The 24300-nt window shown below is 39.0% G+C and overlaps 1 protein-coding gene across 3 annotated transcripts in view; it reads left to right on the top strand.

The window, feature by feature from the left end:
- LOC114534603 overlaps positions 1–24300 on the top strand; it is a 44566-nt gene that overhangs the window by 5223 nt on the left and 15043 nt on the right. The window contains exons 2-16 of one of the 3 annotated variants that reach the window (XM_028556068.1): positions 4813–4892; positions 8153–8496; positions 13509–13701; positions 14466–14565; positions 14836–14923; positions 15009–15051; positions 15498–15573; positions 15662–15764; positions 16332–16487; positions 20535–20612; positions 20935–21017; positions 21476–21587; positions 21833–21897; positions 22023–22172; positions 23157–23198. In XM_028556068.1, the coding sequence (XP_028411869.1) occupies positions 8311–8496; positions 13509–13701; positions 14466–14565; positions 14836–14923; positions 15009–15051; positions 15498–15573; positions 15662–15764; positions 16332–16487; positions 20535–20612; positions 20935–21017; positions 21476–21587; positions 21833–21897; positions 22023–22172; positions 23157–23198 (1475 nt within the window). In that variant the 5' untranslated portion in view covers positions 4813–4892; positions 8153–8310. Of the gene's footprint in view, positions 1–4812; positions 4893–7466; positions 7495–8009; positions 8025–8152; positions 8497–13508; positions 13702–14465; positions 14566–14835; positions 14924–15008; positions 15052–15497; positions 15574–15661; positions 15765–16331; positions 16488–20534; positions 20613–20934; positions 21018–21475; positions 21588–21832; positions 21898–22022; positions 22173–23156; positions 23199–24300 lie in introns of those variants that run through there. The other 2 variants (XM_028556076.1, XM_028556084.1) reach the window with 2 other exon arrangements.

Raw genomic sequence — 24300 nt, 5'->3', positions numbered from 1 at the left:
TGCTCTTAAGGATCGCGGAGTCTTGGCCATCGATTTATGCTTTCGTTTTCGTGTTTCCCTCGAGCTCTTCCCAACCGATTCTAGCCTTGATTCAATCATATTATCTTTGAGTAATTACTGTACCTGTGGTTGTACAACACTAGTGTTGTAAAACGTATTCATACATGTGTTTTCTTGTTGATGTCATGGTTAACTGGCATTGCTAAGGCAATAACAGTCAAACAAATGATAGTCATAATCCCAATACAATGGTCAACTAAGATAGTTTTCAACAGAGTATATTGGCTGCTTGAACTACTAAAGTGGCATATGCCTCACGGTTTATTCCAACTCTTATCATGTTGACATGTTATCGAGATACTGAGTCACTGACTGAGGGGAGAAATGAGTTTTGTTGGCAACTGTTTCAACTTGCAAATCTTGCTGTGATTTTAGATGTAATTCTCTCGTTTGATAGAAACCTGCACCCTATACTACTGGCAAGGAAAATTGCTGAGGCTAGGCAGTGAAAACTGGCGCGCATCGTGGGTGCATTACAACAACTAAATAGGCAGATTTGATTCGATTTAGGTAAATAAATAGCGGTCTTAGGTTGGCTGTTTGTTTCATTTTACGTTCCTCTCTAGAGTCCACCAAGTATGAATCCGTATCTTCCTCCAGACGGATCTCAACAGCCTCTCTTACACACGGCTATTTTGGGAAACATGTTGTTGTGTTGCATTAACTTAAATTGATGTTGCATTAATATGGCTCGTGTTATTGTTGGGGACTCTCTCGTTAAATTTGTTTTAATGAATTGCTGACTTCGCGGTAACGATTAAAAAGGTATTGGTGGCGCGCGAACGGAAACAGGAATAATATATTTAGAAACATCTCAGAACATGCCTATGGTTTATACTGGATAGTTTTATCTGTTCTAGACTGTTCTTCCTAGAGGTCCAGTAAGGATCATCTCTTATTGATCCAGTGTTGCTACAGGAGAAAACCTAAACTAAACTAACTTTATTTATACTGGATAGCTCCTATCTGATCAGTTCTAAAGTGTTCTTTCTAAAGGTCCAGTGATAATCAATACTGAATCATCTCTTATCGATCCAGTGTTGCTACAAGAGGAAACTAAAGCTTTTTTGTACACCTAATATAGGCTTAGTCTTCCTTCCAGACAATCTTATAGCTCCTTCCAGACAATCTTATAGCTCCACCCCATGAGATCGTCTGAGAGAGACAAAGACCCTCCTCGGATGTAGATAGAATATCACTTATATCAGTCAGTCAGCTATTCAGTCCCATTGTTCATATCTTTATTCATTACAATTTACAATGAGTACCCATGATAAACTATTTTACGTTTTCTAAAAAGAAACCCAGCAGCGGCGTAGCCAGCTTCGACAATTGGGAGGGGGGGGCAAATATTCGGCATATATTCATGTTAACAGATTGTAAAGACAATCGATTTGAACACAAATTATTCCAGCATAACATGAATATATGAATATAAAAAGCCCCCCCTTTCAATTATCGTGCTGGCTACGTTGAAACCCAGAGAAGGCCAGAATAATTATATTAGCTCAACGGAGCGTATACAGTACACTGGATAGCTCTACCAGTACTATACCACTAGTCACTACATCTCATTCTCTGGTCCATTATTGGAACTTGTCGAGGTTAACTTGAACTCTAACTCCACTTCATGTATATTTTTTTCAGTTTGAATTACTCTAATTATAAATGAATCGAAGTACTTGGAAAGCTTTTTTTTGGCCGAAAAACACTTTGCTAATAAAGTGATAGAAGCTTTCATTAAAAATAGAGTTGTGTCACTTGTATGTCCGATGAAAAAATAAGCTTCTAATAGGTTGTCGATTCCCTCAATCTACTCAGCCTGCTTATGTCATGCTCTGACGATGAAAGATAATTTTGCTGGACTATTCATAGCAAATACAGACGCTGGCAATTTTTTTTCTCACGCCATTGGCCAAGTGCATTTCACAAGTCTAAGTATATCTTCTTAATCTCTTATAATCTGCTGGAAGTAAACAACATTGTATTTTCTAACCTGGTTCGTATATTTCATCCATGTTTTCATGCGTGCTTTCGTTCAAATTCATGCATTAGGCCTTGATAGGAAATCTTACCCAGTGAACTAACTTTATTTCTACTGGATAGCTCTATCTGTTCTAAACTGTTCTTCCTAGAGCCCTTATTGATCCAGTGTTACTACAGGAGGAAGCCTACACTAAACTAACATTATTTATACTTGATAGGCTCTATCAGTTTTAAACTGTTCTTTCCAGAGGTCTGGTAAGGATCATCTCTTATTGATCCAGTGTTACTATAGGAGGAAACCTGAACTAAACTAACTTTATTCATAGCTCTATCAGTTCTAAACTGTTCTTCTTTGAGGTGGCTTGCAAATAAGAATAATCTCCCACTGATTCAGTAATACCACACGAGGAATCCTAAACTAATTTTATTGTGCACTTAATGTCTTTATTTCATTTCTAAACCTCCTCTAGTCTTCCTTCCAGACAATCTTATAGCTCCACCCTATGAGAGCGTCTGAGAGAAACAAAGACCCTCCTCAGATCTAGATAAAGTAGCAGTGACGACAGTGACCCATTTGGGTAGCCTCGTCATTATCTTCTTCCACAGCAATGAAACCCATAACATAGTATCATATATGTATCCTGAATTGAAACGCCGAAAAACATCATTTATTAAGCCAGTTTTCCACTAGCGATATTTTTCGCGCGAATCGACAGTTAACTTTTGTTTCAGAGCTCTCAACTGCAACCATCTGGAACAAATTGCTCAAATACAAAGGGATAAAGTCGCTGCGCGCGAAAAATATCGCCAGTGGAAAACAGGCTTTAGATAGAATCAACGTCCTCATGCAGACACGTAAGTTCTCATCGATGAAATAACTCGAAGCTTCCAGCACAACATTGTGAGTTGTGACCCAGCTGGCATCTGATTATGATTCTTAGTGGTTACCAAAAATACCCTAAGCAGATGTGATGAGTTTCTACTCCTGAATTTCGTTGTATTAATAGCCTGCAATCGCGGGTGTGCCTGGTCTAGGTGCTTTGACACCAGCACTGAACATGTGAGAAAAATGCACTCTCCCATGATCGGACTTGCGCTAATCGTGGGAAAATTTTTGTCGTGCTCCGCGTCGATTCAGCGCTGATCATTTTTATCTCGACACGTGTCCAGCAGCAATAATAAACAATGCCGGAGTGAATTTCAAGAGATAAGAACAATATGACCGTGAGACTGGCCGACTGTGATTGGTTAAGGCGCGCGACGCACTCAAGGTGTTAGGGATTTTCGCTGACAATAGCGTGAGACCGGTCGCAGCTGATTGGTCGAGCGTGACCCGCGTGACCTTCGCGCCATGCGTGATCTGACGAGTGCATTACAAACGATTAACACAATACCCATGACGCGTGTCAAAGCGTGCCAGATTGCGGATAGGCGCGGTGAATCGAGATTTTGGTTGTTTTTTCAAACAACGTGCATTTGCCCTGCGTCGATGTGTTTGCGACTCTATTGTGAACTGCGCAAATGATTAGCATTCTTTGCGCCACCGCAAATATTTCGCTCACGTCAGCACCATGTTGACAATATGACATGTGATTTGACATGATCGCAGTAAACTTTATTTAACCACCGCTGTGTTTCGCGTTATCGCGCTCGCAATTGAAGTTCATTTTTTTGGCACCACCTCAAAGATGACGATGATGGAACTAAACATTCTTTCACCGCGCTAACATTGTCGGCCATTATGGCTGATTGGATGATAATTTGCAATAACAAATTGTTGCAGGACAAAAGAAGAATGAGGGGTGTGGTGTGTGAAGGGGGAGGACACGGTGGGTGTGTGGGGGGGAGGACACGGTTGGCGAATGGGGGCGACTCGCGAATGGAGCCCTACTAGTGCTTTTTTTAAAATGAAATTGTTGTGTATAAACATGTATGTTTTTGTTCTTATATAACAAGGCGCTTAATGTACACTATCTCGGGAAATAGTAAGTTTTGTTTTCCTCGACTTCGTCTCGGGAAACATTCACAGACTCTTGGGAAAACAAAACTTACTATTTCCCTCGAGAGCATACATTAAGTGTATATTATTTCCACTTGTTCCTGACGAGGATATTTTGGAATGTAGTGCTTGGTTTACTCAGTCAAAGCGGACAGCACAAAAACATTGGTCCATCTAATCTATCTATAGTATTTCTATACTACTCTCTTGTATCTAATCTTTTCTGCTACCCCTTGTGTGGCTCTGGCCTATGCGAGTGGCGAGACTCTCTCGTTTCCCAAGTAAGCAGATGTTCATGTAATAGGTGCGGGGCATAAAAATTATAAATGAAACCTAAGTGGGCATTGATAGTGAAAAAAATTGAAAAAATCAAGCTTTTTAAGACAAAATTTGAAATTGACCAATTTCAAATCGGTTGTCCTGCAAATATGGTTTGATGGCTCTTTCAAAGAGCGAAACGATAACTGCCTTTTCTTTTTAAAGCCGAGAACGTACTCTTTATTACAAGTCAAATGAACTTAACTGAATCAACTGATAAATCTGCTCACTTTTAGTTTGCATTGATCATCTCAAAATCCTAGGTTACTGTAGAAACCCTTCAGGCGACTATCACTCGCATCTGATAGTCAGTTAATCATAATGTGCTTAGGGTTTTTTTAATATTATATAGATTTGCGCGGCATCAATGTGTGAATGTGCGAATCGCAATCAACTGATAGAACTTAAAGAGTGTGAATTGAAACCATTTTTTTTGTTATTTTCTTTAGAAAACAGCAACGTCGGCACAACTAGATCAACGTGAACATATCGGTCGTTCCTGAAATGACAAATCTTCATTGAAGCGAAGGTAATTCGCAGTTTTAAAACACATTATCAAGAACATCATTTGCGCAGATCATTTTGATTTTTCAACACTACTGAAGTTCATACAATGCCTGAAAGACAAGAGAAAAATCTCGGCTTTGCAGCCGGCAAAATTCACTACAACAAATAAAAATATCCACAGTGATTAAACCTCCCAGACTGCCCACGTTTTTAGTTTCCAAAATACTGGTCTCTATACGAAACTGAACGAGAGTCTGGCTGCAGATCAAACCTCAGTTAATCCTGAAATTTTTCAAATGCTCCGTCAATGTTTATTTGACTTGCGATGTGAAACTTCTCACGTTTTTCCCAAGGGTAACTCGCATTGTTTTTGTACAATCGAAAGTGATTACTGTTTTAACTATTTTCGATCGTAGCGGTCGAACAAACCCGTAATCCACAGAAAGAAGGTCGTGCGATAATTAGGGGGCTTTGCCTGTTAATACTGTTGCTGAAAAGATTTCCGTTAAAGCGTTTTTTTTTTATTTGAAATGGTCGTGCATAAGAGAAGTTCATGCTATAGGGATAAATATGGCGTGCGTGCCGGCTAAAGTTGACTGAGAAAATTAAGGCTGGTTCTTTTTTACACCGATTTGTTGGGACACCAGTGTTATCCTGGCGTATGTGATCGAATGAATACGCGTACAAAACCTCAGAATTTCAAATTTCGCTATCAGCGGATGAACAAAACCGTTGCATCCGCACTCGTTTCCATTTGTCAAAATGATAATCGATATTTTCCACACTCCATACAGTTTGACTCTGAAAAACAGGTTAGAATTGCACGGCCGCGTATATTTGGGCAGATTCGATTCCACTCCCCAGCCTCGTTTCCGCCGCGTGAAGCACTCGCGGGAAGGTCACGCGTGAGTCAATGCCGCGCAAACTCCACGCACGCACTCCATGTAGCCTGGGACCGTGCGACTTCCAACAGACGAAAAATTCCTTTTTTGGTTTCAATATTTGATCAAAACGACATTATCTACGATCAGTTTATCAGCTGAGTCTGTTGTCGTGGATTTGAATCTCTACCAGATTTAGGCATGCAGGTCTTCCATATTCATACCAAGTTTGCGAGTGTTTCGTCACATTCGGTTGCATTATCATTTGGAAATCTACAAAAAGTCGATTCGTTCGCAAACGAATTCAGTTTGAAATTATTATCGAGGCGAGAAAATGATGTTAAATATTTGCTTGAGTGTATTTCAATGCTTATGACAGAGGCTGTCAGCCCGTCAGACATCTGATGACTTCCTTCCTCTCAGTCGCGAACAAATTCATTCCTAAATATGATTATATTCACCAGGACTGATCAGGGCGGCATATGCACTTTAAATATTTCATTGCATGTCAGTTCAATGCTTATAGAAAACAACGTAGACATGTTTTCGTTCTTCAAAGCTGAATCATATCAACTGTTCTGTTATATAAAGTGAAATATTTCTCTATCAGGCTATATTATGGCTCACTTGTATTGAAACTTATAAAAGCGAAAAAACGATGATAAATGCTCCCATTACATATTTTTGCCACCATTTTTAGTACTGCTATATCCAGTTAGTGAAATCTTCGTCTATCATCCTATATAGTAGAAGTTTTCACATAAGCCTGGTTACCCCACATTCAACAAAGCGTGAGATACTTTTGAGGTATTGAAATAAGTCTTCATGAGTCATGACACCCAAAAAGTACACGGCTATCGTTGAGATGCAGACTACAACACCACTGCCAGGATCATTTTATATACTCATTTCAATACCTTAGAGTCATCTCAAGCATCGTTGAATCTCAACTAAGCGGGATTGTGTCCAATCAATCTCAGTTTAGTCTCGACTCTGAATGTATTTTAGCTGGCTCGGTGATAAATGCATGTTTTCGACTTTGCACCGATCTCAGTATTTACCATCAAACGCAAGATCAATGTATAAAGGAAACAGCTTATATTCCTCTGACAGTATATTTTTCCTTTTTAAGCCATGTGTAAGTGTCACCTGCATGGTGCATCCGACCCATATCATACCCTGTATCATAGCCAACTTGAGAAGTATTGACAGTTATGAGAAGGAAGAAATGATGAATGATAAAATCCCTCAGTTGCATGTATTCATTGATTTCATTCCCGCGCTCAAGATCAATGCATATAGTGAACAATATGGCCATTCCAACCTTCTTAAAAAACAATATCAACCGTACATTTTGTGAACTTTTTCACTATCGCCCTGTATTATGGCCAAGTTGAACGTATTTTGACAGTTATGAGAGCGAACAGATGTTGAGAAATCGGTTTTCATTGCATCTATTTATCATCAAGGATAAAGTTGATGCATATAGAAAACAACTTGATCACTCTGAAAACTGTCTTTCTTTTTAAATTTAACACAATCAGTTGTACAAAACCCGGTATCCCTTTGACCTATGTGATTTACTGAGTTTACTGCCAAGGGGAATGCTATTGGCCGGTGTTTTTGACCGGAACGCCTAGCTCCCGTATTAAGCGAAATCACATACGTCAGGAGAAGAATCACTTCGGTGCACTCGCTAGCTAGGAGCCTGTAATACTGCGGGGGAAGCTGATGCACTATCAGGTACCTTTGATTGATTTTTTTCGATAAGTGTGTGAACATGAGTGCCCACGTAGAAATCAATCTATTGGCTTCGTCGTCAACTTTCCGACCATCGGGGCTTCGATCATTCTCTGCGAGAGATTAAGACTGAATTCACCACGTCAACTCCAGATATGGTCAAATCTTATCGCGCCATCATTGATTCGTGCATTTATGGCCTGAAAAATATACGACCGCGACTGGCCGTTAATTTCAAACGATTTAAAAATACAATCTCGGAGATAGTCATCAAATTTATGCCAGTTCTACTACGACGTACGCATGCCCTTTGGCGTTATTCCGATCGAATATTGCCCGTGTCCGCGATCTGCCAAAACGCCGCAAACGTTTTGTGGTTTGGCGTGAAATTTTAAAAATTTCTCTAGCTATGCGGTGCGAGCTTCTCGCGTGTGTTATTTTTTCCGGGCAAGTTGAAGAATTCGTGTTTTGGTCGATGTTTTCCTAACTTTTTTTCCGCATTGTTATTTCATAAAAAGCCCCTGCCAAATAAGGTATGCATGAATTAGTATTGTAAATGGAATAATGATACAAACATATATAGCATGTCTTGACTCCTGATAGGAAATTGGATACGACACTGTTTACCCTCGCTAAAGACTGAAAAATTTGAAATTTACAGCATTCGCTTGTACACGAAGGTGGTTTCCGTTCGACGAAAATGAGCGACAGACGCAGCAGACGATGTTAAAGTGCCACTGAAGTACATGGGAACGAGCGAAGCGTGTACATTGAAACTTTAAACTGTTCTAATTGAGGATTATCTACGCTAATTCGCGAATGGCTTCTGCAAGGAATATCAGAGGACGAAAGGGATCGAGCTCGACTCAGAAACCCGAAGTTGGTAGGACAACATCGCTCACGGATACCTCGTTGTTTGGTCTGCTCAGCGTTATAAATCTAGACGACATTTGTCAGAAAACGTTTCCTATCGACGTTGTTTTACCGGATGGAGCGAAACGGGAGGTTGGTGTGATGTTTTTGAACCTTTGTAAACAAACAGTAATGCTTCGTATTTTGCTACAAATTCGCTACTTTCCTCTAAGGTCAGCTATGAAACCCCTTTCAGGCTCCACTGCCTTTATTATCTTTTAAATGCCATTAAGTGACACGGCTTCGCTCGATGCTTAATTGTACTTATGGCATATTTGTTACAGCTTATCGGCCGAAACTATGCGTGCATTATTCGGGAGAATTTGTCGCAATTTTCAGCGAACGTTACAAAAACACGAGGAGGAACCTTAATCTGGCCTTAATTTTCTGGGAGTTTGGTTCGGCCCTCGCTCTGCTTTTAATGAAATCGCTATTCTTCAAGGCAAATTGTTCTAAAAGATTCCTACTAATTGCTTTTGTCTCCGACCTGATTTAATAAAACTCACGCAGTTTTCTAAAGGAAATTGCAAACTGTTTCACAGGGATTCGGATTTACAACATTCGTCGTAAAGCGCTTCGTTACTTTTAACAAAAGCCACGTTTGCGACATGTCTGATTGAATCGTCCCTAATTATGTTAAATGTTGCAATTACCCTGCCATTCTTGCAAAACCTGATGTACACCTTTCCTTTCCACGTCAAATAATCGCTCGAAAATCAGGCCTACTCCATATCAGATGTCTGTATATTTTTCTCATAAACTCACATCATAAACATGTATAAATTTTATGAATTATTTAAACATTTGGACCTTTTTCTTCTCATTTTTCTGCATTTCTCGCTCCTTTGGCATTGAATCATTAATACGAACGTAATGAATGCGCATTTATATCGAGAAATCTCTAGATCTCTGTTTCAAAAAAACGCTATCGAAGTTTGTTTTGAAATGTAATTCATACGAGCAATGAGAACGGCCACTGCTATGTATGTATGCCAATCGTTTAGGGCAGAAATGAAATTGAAAAAGATGTAACATTAGGCTTTTCCCGCTTTCGAAAGTTTGCGATATTAAATGATTTGAATATGAAAGGAGATTAAAATAAGTTTCCGACAGATCTCACGCGGAGAAGCATTTGCTATATTGTCATGACGCTGGTAACAGCTTGCTTTTTTTAAGCTTGGATTGAACTCAAATTGAATGCAAAAGTTATTATATAAATGGTTTTGTTCCGCGGAATTACTTATAGAATTACGGACCAAACTGAATTCGCTGACCACCATGAAAACACTGATCAAATCTTTCGTATCTCTCGGAATATACTCAACTCCTTTCTCCGTGATCCGATTTATCTGATCAGATTCTACTCCTGGAGTATGGGATCGTTTACGTAGTGCACAGGCTGCAAGACCTTGCTGCTCATCAGCCAATGGCCTTACTTTTCTCAGAAAATCCGGTAAATCACCTGCGTGTAAAAGCGAATCCGGCACTAACACGGAATACGAGCACGAAACATTGAAATACAGGTTGCACATTTTCCCGCAGAATCGAGCCTCAAGATTAACGTATGACGTGCGTCGTGCACTTAAACTGGAATGTCCAAAAATTCCTCTTCCGGTCAGTGGCGAGTGATTGTTGACTTCATAACCTAATTCACAAATAGGCAAAAATATCTGATTTTCATAGACACTTTCCTATCATACCACGAGAGTTGTTATGAAAACTTTAGGCTGGGAGAGACATTTTTAAAGGTCTTTGCTTCACTTATGAAGAACATTTTGTCCTTCTTCGCCCCATTTATTCTTATAATATGCACTTCATTCCATCCATTAGCCAAAACTTGGCATTCGATGGTCACAAATCCCCCTTAAAAACATCCCTATATAGTCATAACCGCAGTGTTTCCATTCGTCATCTCGTATCTTTGTCAATTCCAAGTTCCAACCGAAGTTTTAAGGGTAAATTTCTGGAAAAACCAAAGTGTTTATGTTTGAAGTTTGAACGACTATCACGTCATATGCCACCATATGGCAGTCCGTTTCGCTTCGAAATAATGTTTTCCAAATGTGCGTGGATCAGAGGTCAAGGTGATTACTGGATGGTGCTAAATATTTTCGGTTATTAGAACGGTCGTTTTCATAAGCTTTGCACTTATCTCCGTTCCCTGTTGAACTGATAATGCAGTTAACTTTTTAAGCTACTAAAGATTGTGTGTGAGGCGATTATTGCTTATTCAAATAGTTCTTCTCTTCAAAATCTAACCCAGCCAGTTGCAGCCTAGCCCTAATTTTGTGGAATCCGTTAATCGCTATCCTGAAAAACTGATTTTGATCTTTTTATGTCATGGAAGAGAGAGATCCCAGTTAGAGCACTCGAGGGCATAACCAACATATTTTTCACGCTTGCTGTTTTCTCGCAAGATTGCAGGTCTTAGCCGACAGATCGGAATGAACGTCTCAGACACGATGCGCGCGGTCCATATACTGCGATTTTCAGTCGCACGTTTCAGTGCCATTAAATAATTAATGCATTAAATAATTACGACTAAAAGGGCATCGCAGGGCAAAGACTTGACGTTTGAATTTCGCGAATGATTTGTGGTTATATCGTTATAATACGCAGTTTACGCACGAAACAAACACGATAGACTGACGTCGTTCTACAATGATGTAAACTGTATTGGATGTCGCCTAACGCTCGGTTTTAGCATGTCTTTACTCACGTAATCACATAAAGGTGGAAATTGATGAGATAACAACTCATGAGAGCTCCGTCAACTGCTTTGCATAACTCCATGAAGTAGAGTTGCCTTAAACATCCCGAGTTGGTATACAAGAAATTTCAACTTAGGGTTCTAATAGGGGTTTCTTCAACCCTTCTCCTTGTTTGAAATTCAGAGTTTATTGAAACACAGACGGGTGCAGAAAACATAGCAGACGTTGAACCAGATGATGAAGTTTAATTAGAGTTCGGTGGCATGTGGGAACCTGCATGCATGAGCGAAATGTCATCTGAAAATGCCCCGCGGTCAAACGATAATCATTAGAATTCCACGAAAGTTTGCTAATGATTTGGCTCGCATACTAACATAACGAGAATGATTTCCCATTAAAATTTGAACCGCGACTCAAATCTCGGACGAGATTTGGAATTATACACCGCGCCAAAGTTGGCCGAATCGCATCAACTCGTATCAATTAGTTCTGCGATTTATTCAATCAAATTTTTTGGTTTGATGAAAAACATATTTGAATAATTCTTGTTTTGTTTTTTACTGTTACGTTGATTAAGTTTTTCTCTTCTAAGAGATTTTGATCATTCGCGATTTAAAATTTTCTTTTTGTGAAGGAAAAAAAGAGATTCTTTTAAGACCTTTACCACTAAAAGCATTTTGATTTTACTGAAATTGTATGAAATAATTTCGATGTTAAGGTCTGTTCACACGATCCGATTTGGTCCGATCCAATTCACTTCTGATGTATGGAATCTAGTCTGTTATCGATACAGCAGCACAGCATTGGTTTTACTCGATTTTCTGCCCAAGTCAACACACTATAAAACATCCATCAGCTTGCCAAGCCAATTGCAATTCAACGCACTATAAAACATCCATCAGGAGGGAATTGGAACCGACAAAATTGATCGTGTAAACAGAGCTAAGGGAAACTTTTTAGCTAATTACACATTGTTACATAATATGGAAATGCTTAGCCTTAAAATTATCCTGGGTAACCATGCATGCTATTATTATAAAGATCTTTTAACTCTGGGTAGTCAGAACACCTGTGAATAGCAATTTGCAATAGAACATGCAGGCTTGCGACAAACAACGAATGCTTGTTTTTTTCTCGTTGCTATTCTGTTGCTAAGGATTTCGTTGGAGGCTGCATTGTGAATGAACTGCCCCCAGAAGCCACGCTGGGCTCGGAGAGATAGCTTTGACTAGAAGTCACAAAAGAATTACGCCCCATACAGATATTGTCTGCATGTCCTATGAAATTCGTGAGTGCGATAACATCGCATCAAAAAAAACATCTCCGAGGGAGGATTTCGTCAATGCCTTCCCTTGATAAAATGATCAAATTAAGATATAGACTTAACAGCGCAGATATTGGTGTTTATGAAGTTTCAAGATGAAAATCTAATCACTGGTTCACAATTGTGCATTTCTGTATCGCTGTCAAAGAGAAAACTATTGCAATCTTTTGCCAGCTCATCATACACATCTGACAGCTGTGAAATGGCCATTTTGAGGCTTAAAGTATACACAAGGTTATTATTTCAGATGATTCTGCCGGTGCAATACATATTTTCTCACCAAGTTAGAAGCCGAAGAAGTCTTGCCAATTTCCGCGATGTCTATTGATCATGTAATTATTGTAATACCAACATGCACTAAGAAAGATGGCTCCTAAGTTTTGACCTAAAATACTCGCCAGTTCTGTCTGTTTTTTGTCAGTTCAGGAATTTTATCAGTGCGGTTAAAATAGGTTACCAAAGCCTGCGAGGAGACACTTTGTAAGTGTGTGTGGGAGGACACAACGCTGACGCCATTAACGGGTTTGTTGCCCGTTTTGGGAAAAGATAAATAGATGATTAGTTTGATAAAGCTACTATGAATGTCATGGAGCATTTGATTGATTGAAATAAGCATTTCTATATTCGACAAATTTGAAGCAACTCGTTGAAGTATTGAGCAAAAATGAAGTGAAGTTAGTTTAATTTTAATTTCCTCCCGTAATAACACTGGTTTGATAAGAGATGATCCTTACTGGACCTCTAGGGAGAGCCGTTTAGAACTGATAGAGCTATCCAGTATAAATAAACTTAGTTTAGTTTGGGTTTTCTCCTGTAGTAACACTGGATCAATAAGAGATGATCCTTACTGGACCTCTAGTAAGAACAGTTTAGAACTGATAGAGCTATCCAGTATGAATAAAGTTAGTTTAGTTTGGGTTTCCTCCTGTAGTAACACTAGATCAATAAGAGATGATCCTTACTCGACTCGTAAAGATAACTGTTCAAAATTGATAATTGATCAAACCATCCATTGTAAACACATCAGCCCAATATTAGATTACTAATAAACAAATCATTAAAAATTCCAGTTAAAAGTGAACAGATTTTCTCACGTGAAAGATGTCATCCACGATATCTGCAAGGAATACAAACTTGATCATCCCAGAGTGAGATTCAGCTCGACGAATTCTCCTGTGGCTCTCGACGCCAACGCAGCATTGCTAGAAAACCACGAGATCATAGTCGACGAAGCACGTAAAGAATCCAAAGACGTAAAGCCAGGTGAGTCAATATTTGGACACGGACCTTCCTGTGACATACATTTCGTCTCGTTGATCTTTGGAATTTACATAATATTTGCACAGTGTTTAATCCGCTCGTTAACCACGACAGCTTGCTGGCAATGACAGGTGGCATTTTCTAGCTATACTGCATGGCTGTGAAACAAATCAAATCAAATCTGCTTTATTTTATCAGGGTAGTCACGTCAGTTCAAAGAGGAACTGATATCAATGTGCAAGCCCTGAGAAACAACATAACTGTGGTCCAGTAATTAAACTGCAGTAAATCTGGGATGATAATTTCTCAGATAAACATGCTCGTATTTTCCCCAAGCCCAAATAGTTTCTTGAAGTTTTAAACTAAAATATTTGACCCTAGACCTCAGGTTGTACTGTATACATATTAGGCTATGTGCACACGAGCATCGTTTTCGACGGTTTTCAAAATCTATCTTACTGTTTAGACGCCCTGTCCACACGATCCAAGGGGAAAATATCCCTAATATGTTAAATTAGCTACAACTTCTATTGTAAATTGACGGTGTTTGAAACCGTTTTGGTATGAAAACGAATGTGAAAACGTTCGAAAACGTTACCGTGTGCACATATGTAGCCTTACGTTCAAGCTAATGAAAATTGCTTTTTGCTGTGGAAATTTCGAAACCGTAGCGAAAACAGAAAACGCTTTTATAATACAAAGATAACTGTGAATTGAAAGTGCAAATTATAGGCAGGATTCCTCTTTAATTTATTCTATTTTTTCAGAGGATCCACGTCTTACCCATTTGAAAAATATCATCAACGGCGAGGAGAAATACCTGGAGTCTTTAAGGGTCACTGTTGAGGTGTATGGGGAAGTGTTGAGGTAACGAGACAGGACACTTCAAAACGATTATTCACAGTTTTCTTTAGAAATCATTTGAGGAAAAAATGATTTACTGAAACGTTCAGTTTTACATCAAAATTTTTTATACTTAGATCTTGGTTGCATATCATAGTTAGTCTGTTATCGCTTTATAGTGCAATAGTTCGTGCAAATGTTGTTGACAAGTGTGAACAATAATGACAGCACAACATTGCTCCATGCTGATAATCCATCGTTGTTTATCAACTTCTTTCATTTCACTTCATGTAGGAAGAGTTCTCTGAATCATCTGGATCATGAGATTATCTTTGGAAGATTAAAACCAATACAAGAGGCCACGACAGCAATGTTGATCAAAGTAAGACAAGACATTACAACATGCATCACGAGGATGATCTCATCCCAAATCTATTCTCTTTAATTGCTCGGTACCTTTTGTGTAGCTGAAAGACGTTCGTGATGGATGGAGTTCGTCTTCATGCATTGGTAATGGAAAGCTTGTTGTATTCACAATGAAAAAACGAAAAGATTTGCCCGATTTTTGCTGCGATTTTCTTCTTTTGATAGATGTGAACGAGTGAATTAGTTACTGATGTTTGAATAAGAGTTCTTATACATCAGAGCATTCGTAACTAATTACTCGTTTACATCTATTAAAAGAAAAAAATCGCACATTAAATATTCTTTCACCTGTTTCCTGTTACACGATGCGAAAGCCAAGAATAGACTTTTCTCACGATGACGTCAACCGCGGAAAGTCTGATGTTACACGAACTTTGATTGGCTCTTTAATTTTGCGGGGCCAATCAAACTTCGTGTAACATCAGGTCTCCGCTTCTGACGTTATTTATGAGAAAGGTCTATTATAATGATTTGAAAGAAGAAACGAATCCTATATGAAAATGATCAATCAAATAATCTTATTTTTTTAGCCACGGCGTTTGGAGATTTGCCTGATCTTCTGTGGACATATGACAACTATTTTTCACGTCTCACTTCTTCAAAAAGGTTTGTGTGCATATACACAGTCCTTTAGCGCGAAGGTATTTGTTCACGGAGCTACCATTCTTTTCAATTTCGTTTATTTTGACACTAGGATATTGAGACAGAAATGTAAATATGACAGCGAGTTCCTAGCGATGGTGAACGAAATAAAGACCACAGCCAAAGATTCGCTTGGTCTCCTCGTATTGCTTCCGGTATGTCTGTTATACCAGCGCCGTTAAAGGATGCCTGGTAGAGAATTTAAAATCATTTGATTAAGTTTTGGTGGGACTTCCCTCGGTGCTGCACTGGCATCGCAAAAGCGTAGGTTCGATTCCTGCCGGAGTACTGATAGTTGACTCATTTTTATCAACTGTTCCTGGCCTGAATTTGAGTTGTGTACGATTTTTACTCGAAATTAAAATCCTTTGATCCTGTAAAATAGTTTATTTTAACCTACCACGAACAATTGATATGCCAGAAATTTTGAGATTCAATTAGATCCCAGAGCAAAATATGTTGAAAAGTTCTCCTACAGCGTGCGCTGAGACTTCGGTTTTGAAACATCTCTGGTGTCAGATCGACTGGCAGTGTACTGACTGCGTTGCAATAGCGCTACAATTCGGCCTGGTTCCCCCCAAAACCTGTAATTGCCGATTCCAAAGTGCTTTATTCCTGCAGACAAAGCATTTTATAAACTACTGAGCACAGACAATGGAAGTCAGATGGAGGTATGAACGATGACTTAGTGGTTTGATGATATCTTCTCCATTTATTTCTAGGCCCGACGCGTTTCTCAATACAACAATTGCCTGAACGAAGCTCTCGAGCGTACGCCGGACGATCACGAGGATCGCCGAAGACTGAAAGTTCTCATCGAGAAGATTCAGCAGACTATTTCCGACAGAAAAGAGGATATCGATGAAGTGGAAAACGAGGTAAGTGTTTTGCAAGTTATGTTCTTCCACTTGTGTTTGGGATTGTTCCCATGGGATTGCTAGCGATTTGGTGCATCAGGTTTTCTGAATAGGAATTCATTAGAATTGCGACCCGTTTAGAAATCATTGACAACACTTGGTCAGCAAGAGATGATCCTTACTGGACCTCTAGGAAGAACAGTTTAGAACTGATAGAGCTTACCAGTATAAATAAAGTTAGTTTAGTTTAGGTTTCCTTCTGTAGTAATACTGGATCAATAAGAGATTATCCTTACTGGACCTCTAGGAAGAACAGTTTAGAATTGATAGAGCTATCCAGTATAAATAAAGTTAGTTTAGTTTAGGTTTCCTCGTGTAGTAACACAGGATCAATAAGAGATGATCCTTACTGGACCTCTAGGAAGAACAGTTTAGAACTGATAGAGCTATCCAGTATAAATAAAGTTAGTTTAGTTTAGGTTTCCTCGTGTAGTAACACTGGATCAATAAGAGATGATCCTTAATTGTGGTGTTGAAAGTAAAACATTCGGCAGAAGAGACATCTTGTCTACCGCGAGCGAGTCTTTTTCTCCTAAGCGACGGAAGATCCCAAACTTGTCTCGACAAGGAGCTTTGTGTTAATAAAAATTTCAAATAAACTTGTCTTGTACGATGCATTCCACCTAAATCACATAATCATTATTTCGGCCAATCAAAAGGTCACTTTGTTTACTTATGTATTACAAACATAATAATTACGAACCGCGTGAGGCGCTTTAAATGATTTCGACAAGGCAATCTATTAAACACAACACTCTCCAGCAAGCCTAATCACCTCTAACAATGTATATTGTGTCTGTTGCAAAATCTCGCTCAATATATTGATCTTACGTGCAGATAACACTGCAGCCGTTTACGAAATCAGCTTTCTGCTCGAAAACACAGATGTTTCTATTGTAACGGTGAATTCCGAGGCGTTTACATCATCTTGTAATAAAGTTTTGCTGCTCGGCTGCCGTGGGACAAACAAGAATGCTGGCCTAATTATCGCTAATACAAATCTCAGTGGTTGGGTATTACCTTAAAGTGTATACATGTGTGTATACTGTCTACTGATAGGCGAGGTATACGATATATACATTACGACGTCTGTTCCATAGTGCACCTGAAGATACCGGGTGGCCCTGTCGTAGTCTTGCCTTACACATGCAAGGAGATCTTGGCTTTCATTCCGCGTGGTCTTTGTAAATAGAAGGAGTTTGTTGCTTTGAGCTGGAACGGTTTATTGTAGCCACACTGTTTCATCGGATACGGAGTGTACTGTGTTGAAGACAGCTCTTCTTTAGTTCAAGTTCAGTACATCCAAGTCTTTCTTTGTACTTTATGATCGGTAAGACTCGTATGAGGTATAGGGATACTTATCTCTGTTTCTGAAGTGGATTTTGTTTAAATATACTAATTTATCAGAGACGACGTCCAACCGTTCTGCGTAGAGTTCGTCTGAAATTTTACGCTTATTTCATTCCATCTGCATTCAAAGACAAGTTCCTTTCTATCAGCGACTCAATCACTGTGGACTTGTGGGTCCTGCACACCAAAGGTGCACCGTGTGCCTTCTGTCTTCAGGAATACCATTGCAACAGAGATTTTCGTTTATTTCGCAAAGCATCTTTGATTTCGAGACCTTCGTAAAGTATCTTTTGGATAAAATCTACCCGCACAGTTGTTATCTTTGTAAACAGAAGTCAAAAAGAAAACACCCAATTATATAAATCACAGGAACGTTTGTTTATAACAAAACTTTGCTCAGGTAATTTTTTACATCGTGAATTGAAAATAATGCAACTGTGATTAAGGAAAGAACTATATTATTGTGTCGTCTGGAGCAACTAACACCATTCATAGAATAGTTAATATCTTGGAAAAGGACAGTTTCAATATACTGTAAGAGGATTTAATTCAGAAATTTATCTTACCGAACGGGTTTTCCTGTATGCATGGATTAATGATAGATCTGCGTAATTCTGTATTAATGTGTGTTGTTGAATACTTGGAGTAAATCCCTGGCGCCAGAGTTTTCTTCATCAGCTGTCACTAACGGTTGTACGGATTCATCAAAGATTTTATCAGCAGATTACTTCCTGTTGATTCTATCCATATCTTTATCCATTTCGAGAAAAGATTTGAGTCACCTGGTTGGATTACATACCATCTATAATTTGTTTGCTTCTTCGGGATATGTTCTTGGAACACCAGAGCTGGTCTGTGTGAGGTATTCCTTTGCTGTGCTAGGAAGAGATTGATTACCAGTAAGGAAAACATCTTGAAGGACTCCTCGAAATACTGGTATAAGCTTTATATTAGTGCAATATTGACAATATTTTTCATCGTATTTACCTTTGCTTTCGTACTATCTTTCGTCTTGATCAGTATATAAAACTGACCGCAAAGAAGGCTTAGAAATATCAAGAAGATATTCGCACGTAATTTCTGGTCAAAGCCCGCATACTTAGAAATTTCCTGTTTCTCTTCAACAACAACTGATGCAGACACCAAGTATACTCATTCAAGAGCCCAAATACTTTCCATAGTTTTTTTTTCACGGCTCTGGTGTGCTCATCTTCGACAGCTAGAAACCACAGCCTCTTCCTTTGGACGTTATTTTACCCAGGAAATTTTCCTAAAGAGTGACAAACTTGGCTTTGCTTTTGTTACCAAGTGAAGACACGTTTACTCTATCGGTCGAGTAAACAGACCAACCTCTGCCTATATATTAAAGGAATTTTGTGGTCGCTGGAATTATATGTATTGACATCTCGTCAGCAAATATACATTATCATTTCCAAGTTCAGCTCTGGGAAGTGCACGATACACGAAGAATTCTCCGTAGCACCGATTCCAAAGCTCAGAAAGACGCCATTTTATCATGTCTGTTCCGTTGAGACGAGGTTCGTCCTCAAATGGTCTCCTCCCTTCGACCAACTCACCACGACGATGTCGTCGCCTCGTGGACATCTCGACCTTCGTGTCGCCTCGTTCGAGTCCAGTCTTGCGGCGAAGGTCAACTAGTCGCCTTAAAATCCTTCCTCAAAGATTTGGCGCTTCTAGCGAAGATCTGGTAAATTCTTACCGCTTGTTTTGTAGTTTAAATTCGAGCAATTTGTATTCGAGTTTAGAACTGATATAGTTATCCAGTTTTTATAAATAAAGTTAGTTTAGTTTAGGTTTTCTTCTGTTAGTTCTGTAGTAACCCTGGATCAATAAGAGATGATCCTTACTGGACCTCTAGGAAGAACAGTTTAGAACTGATAGAGCAATCTAGTATAAAGTTAGTTTAGTTTATGTTTCCTCCTGTAGCAACACTGGATCAATAAGAGATGATCTTTACTGAACGGTCTGAACCTCTAGGAAGAACAGTTTAGAACTGATAAAGCTATCCAGTATAAATAAAGTTAGTTTCGGGTTTCCTCTTGTAGTAACACTGTATGAATACGGTATACTCACTAAAGATTCTAACGAGATGTCCCTAACTATCAATATTTAGTCATAGATTATTATATATGCACCTGAGCTCAATGTTTGTACATTACTATTAATGTACAATACAGCTGTTTGCGATTTAACGCTATACCGCCTTATAACATTCACTAATAGTTTTATAATCTGTCGTTAATCGCGTGGCATTTAGTAGATAGCCTTTTGAGGTGACCTAATAAATCGTAATAACAAGACAGAATGGTTGATCTCCGTAAAAAACTTCTTCTGACACCGATACGAGCACCAAATTTGGCGCCGCTTCCCTTGTTTACGAGTTTTTTTATCGATAACGTGTATTGCTCTTTTGAGACTATGATTAAACGAGAGATTTGAGACTAATTGTGATTGGATTGTCGTGTCATTTATCGTGTGTTTGTCCTGTGAAGGAAATTACAATCGGGGAATGTGGCGACAAATTGGATTGTGCATCGTTTCAAAATGAACAATCCAGTGGGATGAAAGTTTGTTTAAGCTCCTCCTGCGAGAACGGTATTCATACCCGCTAAAATTTTCGTTCAATTGGATTTTTAGTTTAGACTTATCGAAATACAAGATAAATTTCCTCAGGATGACCTGGGCTTGGACGAAGAGAAAGGACTGTCTAGTCAGGTAATATTATACACGACAGAGTTCTCTTCTGCTGGCTATTTTTTATGCATAGAACTCTGTGGACTCTATCTTTGAAAGATTTATTGCCAAACTTTGTATTTCTTTAGCTCTGTTTACACGATCTAATTTTGTCGGATCCAATTCACTTCTGATGGATGTTTTATAGTGTGTTGACTTGCAATGTTTATGGGCAGCAAATCCACTAAAGTCATTGCAGTACTTCTTTATCAATAAAAAATATATTCCATGCGTCATGAGTGGATTGGATCCGACAGAACTGGATGGTGTGAACAAACCTTTAGACTTGTTTATGTTGTTGTAGAAATTACGAAATTTATTGAACGCAAGACGCAGATCTGCTCCGGCCACCGCCATTAAAGCTGCTTTTGGGAAGACAAGCAAGACGTAAGTTGACCTGTTTTAATAATTACGAACCAGTTGATCACGTGCATGTATTTTATCCAATCAGCGCACAGAAGGATTGTCGAAATAAATCGTTTATTCTGAAGTTATTTATTCGACTACTGTGTATTGTTATTCATTATGAAGCTAGTCTAAATTGTGGTTATGTTTAGTTATAAGAACTATATATAGCTCTGACATGAATTTGAAACCGAAATAAGGTATACTTCTAGAGATATTAAGTTGTTTCAACCGAGAAATGGATTTTTATTTGACAGCTAGTCCCAGTCCTTTCCCGCCGTTTCAGATAACCCATAAGTCGTTTTTAACCTTTTAATCCTCGGAAAATTCTTGGATGGCCAAATCACGTCTGATGTATCAACTTTACCCTCGTAGTTCGTCGTTAGTTTTTTTTTACAACTAGCATGTTCCTAATTATCCCTTTGTTATTATTTCTCCAGGAGCCTCCCTTCGATTGATATATCCCTCACGATCCATTCTGAACCTACTTCACCTGACTCGCCTCAACCTAGCAGTATTTTCATCCATGAAGGCATTGTGCAGTTAACAGCGGTATGTTGGTGGCTCCTAACACAAGAAGTCCTAAGACTTGATCAAACTTCATTCAGTCCTAAGACTTGATCAAAATTCATTCAGTTCTAAGACTTGATCAAACTTCATCCAGTCCTAAGACTTGATCAAACTTCATCCAGTCCTAAGACTTGATCAAACTTCATCCAGTCCTAAATCCACTCCTAACACCCGATCTAACTTCATCGAATCCTTTTTTATGTATTGTGATTTTTTCCTCTTAACAGGCGGGTCTCTCTCATGACAGATACATATTTCTTTTCAATGATTTCCTCCTCGTAGCGAAATCCAAGTAAGTTGAGGCAATCCATTTCATTCGTGTGCCGTCATCGTAATATTTACCATGATTTTATCACGATCCCTTTTCTATATAAGGATCAACAAATTGCCAAATATGAACTTTCGTTTTCCTTTAAGATCATCGTCGTATTACAAGTTGAAAGAACGAGTCAAATTAAGTGAAATGTGGGTCGCTGGTTGCATTGATGATGTTGCGGAAAATGTGAAATCTCCCGAGAAATCCTTTGTTCTTGGCTGGCCGACTGAGAACTTCGTTGCCACTTTTAGGTACGTCGTTTAACTTGATCGTAAACAAATTAAACTGCCTGTATGATTTCTTGTATTAATTCTGTTGATAAATAAAAAACTGAGTAAGTTTGTGTATACCAGGATAGCTCTATCAGTTCAAAACTGTTCTTCCTAGAGGTCCAGTAAGGATCTCTTATAGATCCAGTGTTACTACAGGAGGAAACCTAAACTAAACTAATTTTATTTATACTGGATAGCTCTATCAGTTCTAAATTGTTCTTCCTAGAAGTCCAGTATAATAAGAATCATCTTTTGTTGATCCAGTGTTACTACAGAAGTGTTACTAGTGACGAATCTCTTATTGATCTATATATTAGCATAGGGGGAAACCTAAACTGAGAACTGCAAATGCAGCTCTTCATAAATAGCTATAGTAAAATCCATCTCATCTTTTAGTAGTAACACAAGACCATGCAATGTTTAACCGATTTTCACATTGAGGAATATGCACCTATATCCCTCCCACCCAGGGACTTAGCAGTTACTACTTGACACTGCCTGCACACTGCTTTCCAGGAGGGACAGTTGTGGAGTACAGGAGAGCGATTTGAGCTCTTGCCACTGAGCCACAGAGGTTCCTGCATGACAAGAGCAAGTGTGCAGCAATACACAACTCAAGAATCCTAACCCGATATACCCACCCCGATAATACTGATCCTATATCGCTGTGTACTCGCTCACAGATGTAGAATTCATCTGAGTGTAATTTCAAGGCGAACTATCTCGTCTCGTATATAGATAGCTACACACAATCAATCTGCGTTGCCTCACTGTGTTCACTGGTTCCGCCTTTCGCCTTCTGGCTACGGTTATGATTCCACTTAAAGCGAGTAATCCGAAGCAGCTTAAGCATGCTAGGGGTGTGTGTGTCTTGGGCGGGAATGAATGTCGTATTATTATTCAAAGTGCTGTTTGTTTCCCTCAGTTAAACATCTCGTAAACAATGTCGTCTCATTCTTTTAGTTCTGTTGAAGAAAAAGAGAAATGGTACGAGGCATTATCAAGGTAATTTTACCATTAATTAACTTTGTGACATACAACTCTTAGCATACAACGGTTAAACTAACTGTTATGGGCAAAGAACGCTCGTTTGTCAAGAGTAAATTTTTTTATTTGCTCTTGAGATTCTTGCTTTGACAAGGAGCTTTGTTTAAGGCATAGGTAGCCCAGTAAAATCGTCCTAGAAGCTGGTCAGGCATGTACGTAAGTAAATATATCCTCACTAAAGAAAGCCTCCTTGTCGAAGCTGTCTTTGACAGACAAAGAAATATTTTTAATCTTCGAAAGATGATTTACATAAAAGGACCCGGGATAATGTAATACGGCAACATTGCTTCTCTAGCAATCTCTGCAACGCGGGCATAGACGCATGTTTTTTAAAAATATCCACGCGTAAGTATGGCGAAGCACGAGACTATATATGTGCGTATTTGCACATAACATGCGTCGAAATACGATTTCCTTGTCAATTGTAGCAATTAGGGTGTTCTTATCATCGTATTATTTCACCTTAATTGTAACTCTGACCTCAAGAACACCTTTTGCATTCGAGATATCAAAAATAGAATGTCGTTTGAAAAGCGACGTTACCATATATAGTCGGGTCCTAATCAACTCTGAGCTTTTCGTACTTGTCGGGGGGGAAATGAAGTGTACGACTGCGTGCGCTCTCTTGCAATCTTGATGATTTCGCCTTGAGTAGAATATCGAATTGAGTAGAATAGATTTTTAGTTGTACAGAAGACTCAACTCGTTTATCGCCAGGCATATTACAGTGTTTAGTAGATCCTGCCCAGTTTATATATATACTGCCGTGCATGCGTGTCGATACCTTGTGCAAGTATAGAGATTGATATACACGGTGCCAAACGATAGTCTACAATGGTGAGAGGTTTATTGAAACGAAAAGAAAGTCATATAGAGAGAGAGGTGACTCGACGATATAGATTTATTACACTCAAGCTAACGCGGAAACAGAGACACGCATTTAAACAGGCTCAAAGTTACTTGCTAATCCGTGTTTACACTTGCAATTTTGATGCGATTTCAGCGGGCGAGATTTTCTTCGAATGAACGTGAATGAGTGGGTAACCCTTGAATGGATGAT

This window comes from Dendronephthya gigantea, unplaced genomic scaffold (assembly GCF_004324835.1).
Source record: "Dendronephthya gigantea isolate DGI-Jeju-01 unplaced genomic scaffold, DenGig_1.0 000002F, whole genome shotgun sequence".
Classification (NCBI taxonomy): Eukaryota; Metazoa; Cnidaria; class Anthozoa; order Malacalcyonacea; family Nephtheidae; genus Dendronephthya; species Dendronephthya gigantea.
This window is presented reverse-complemented; position numbering and strand designations above follow the sequence as displayed.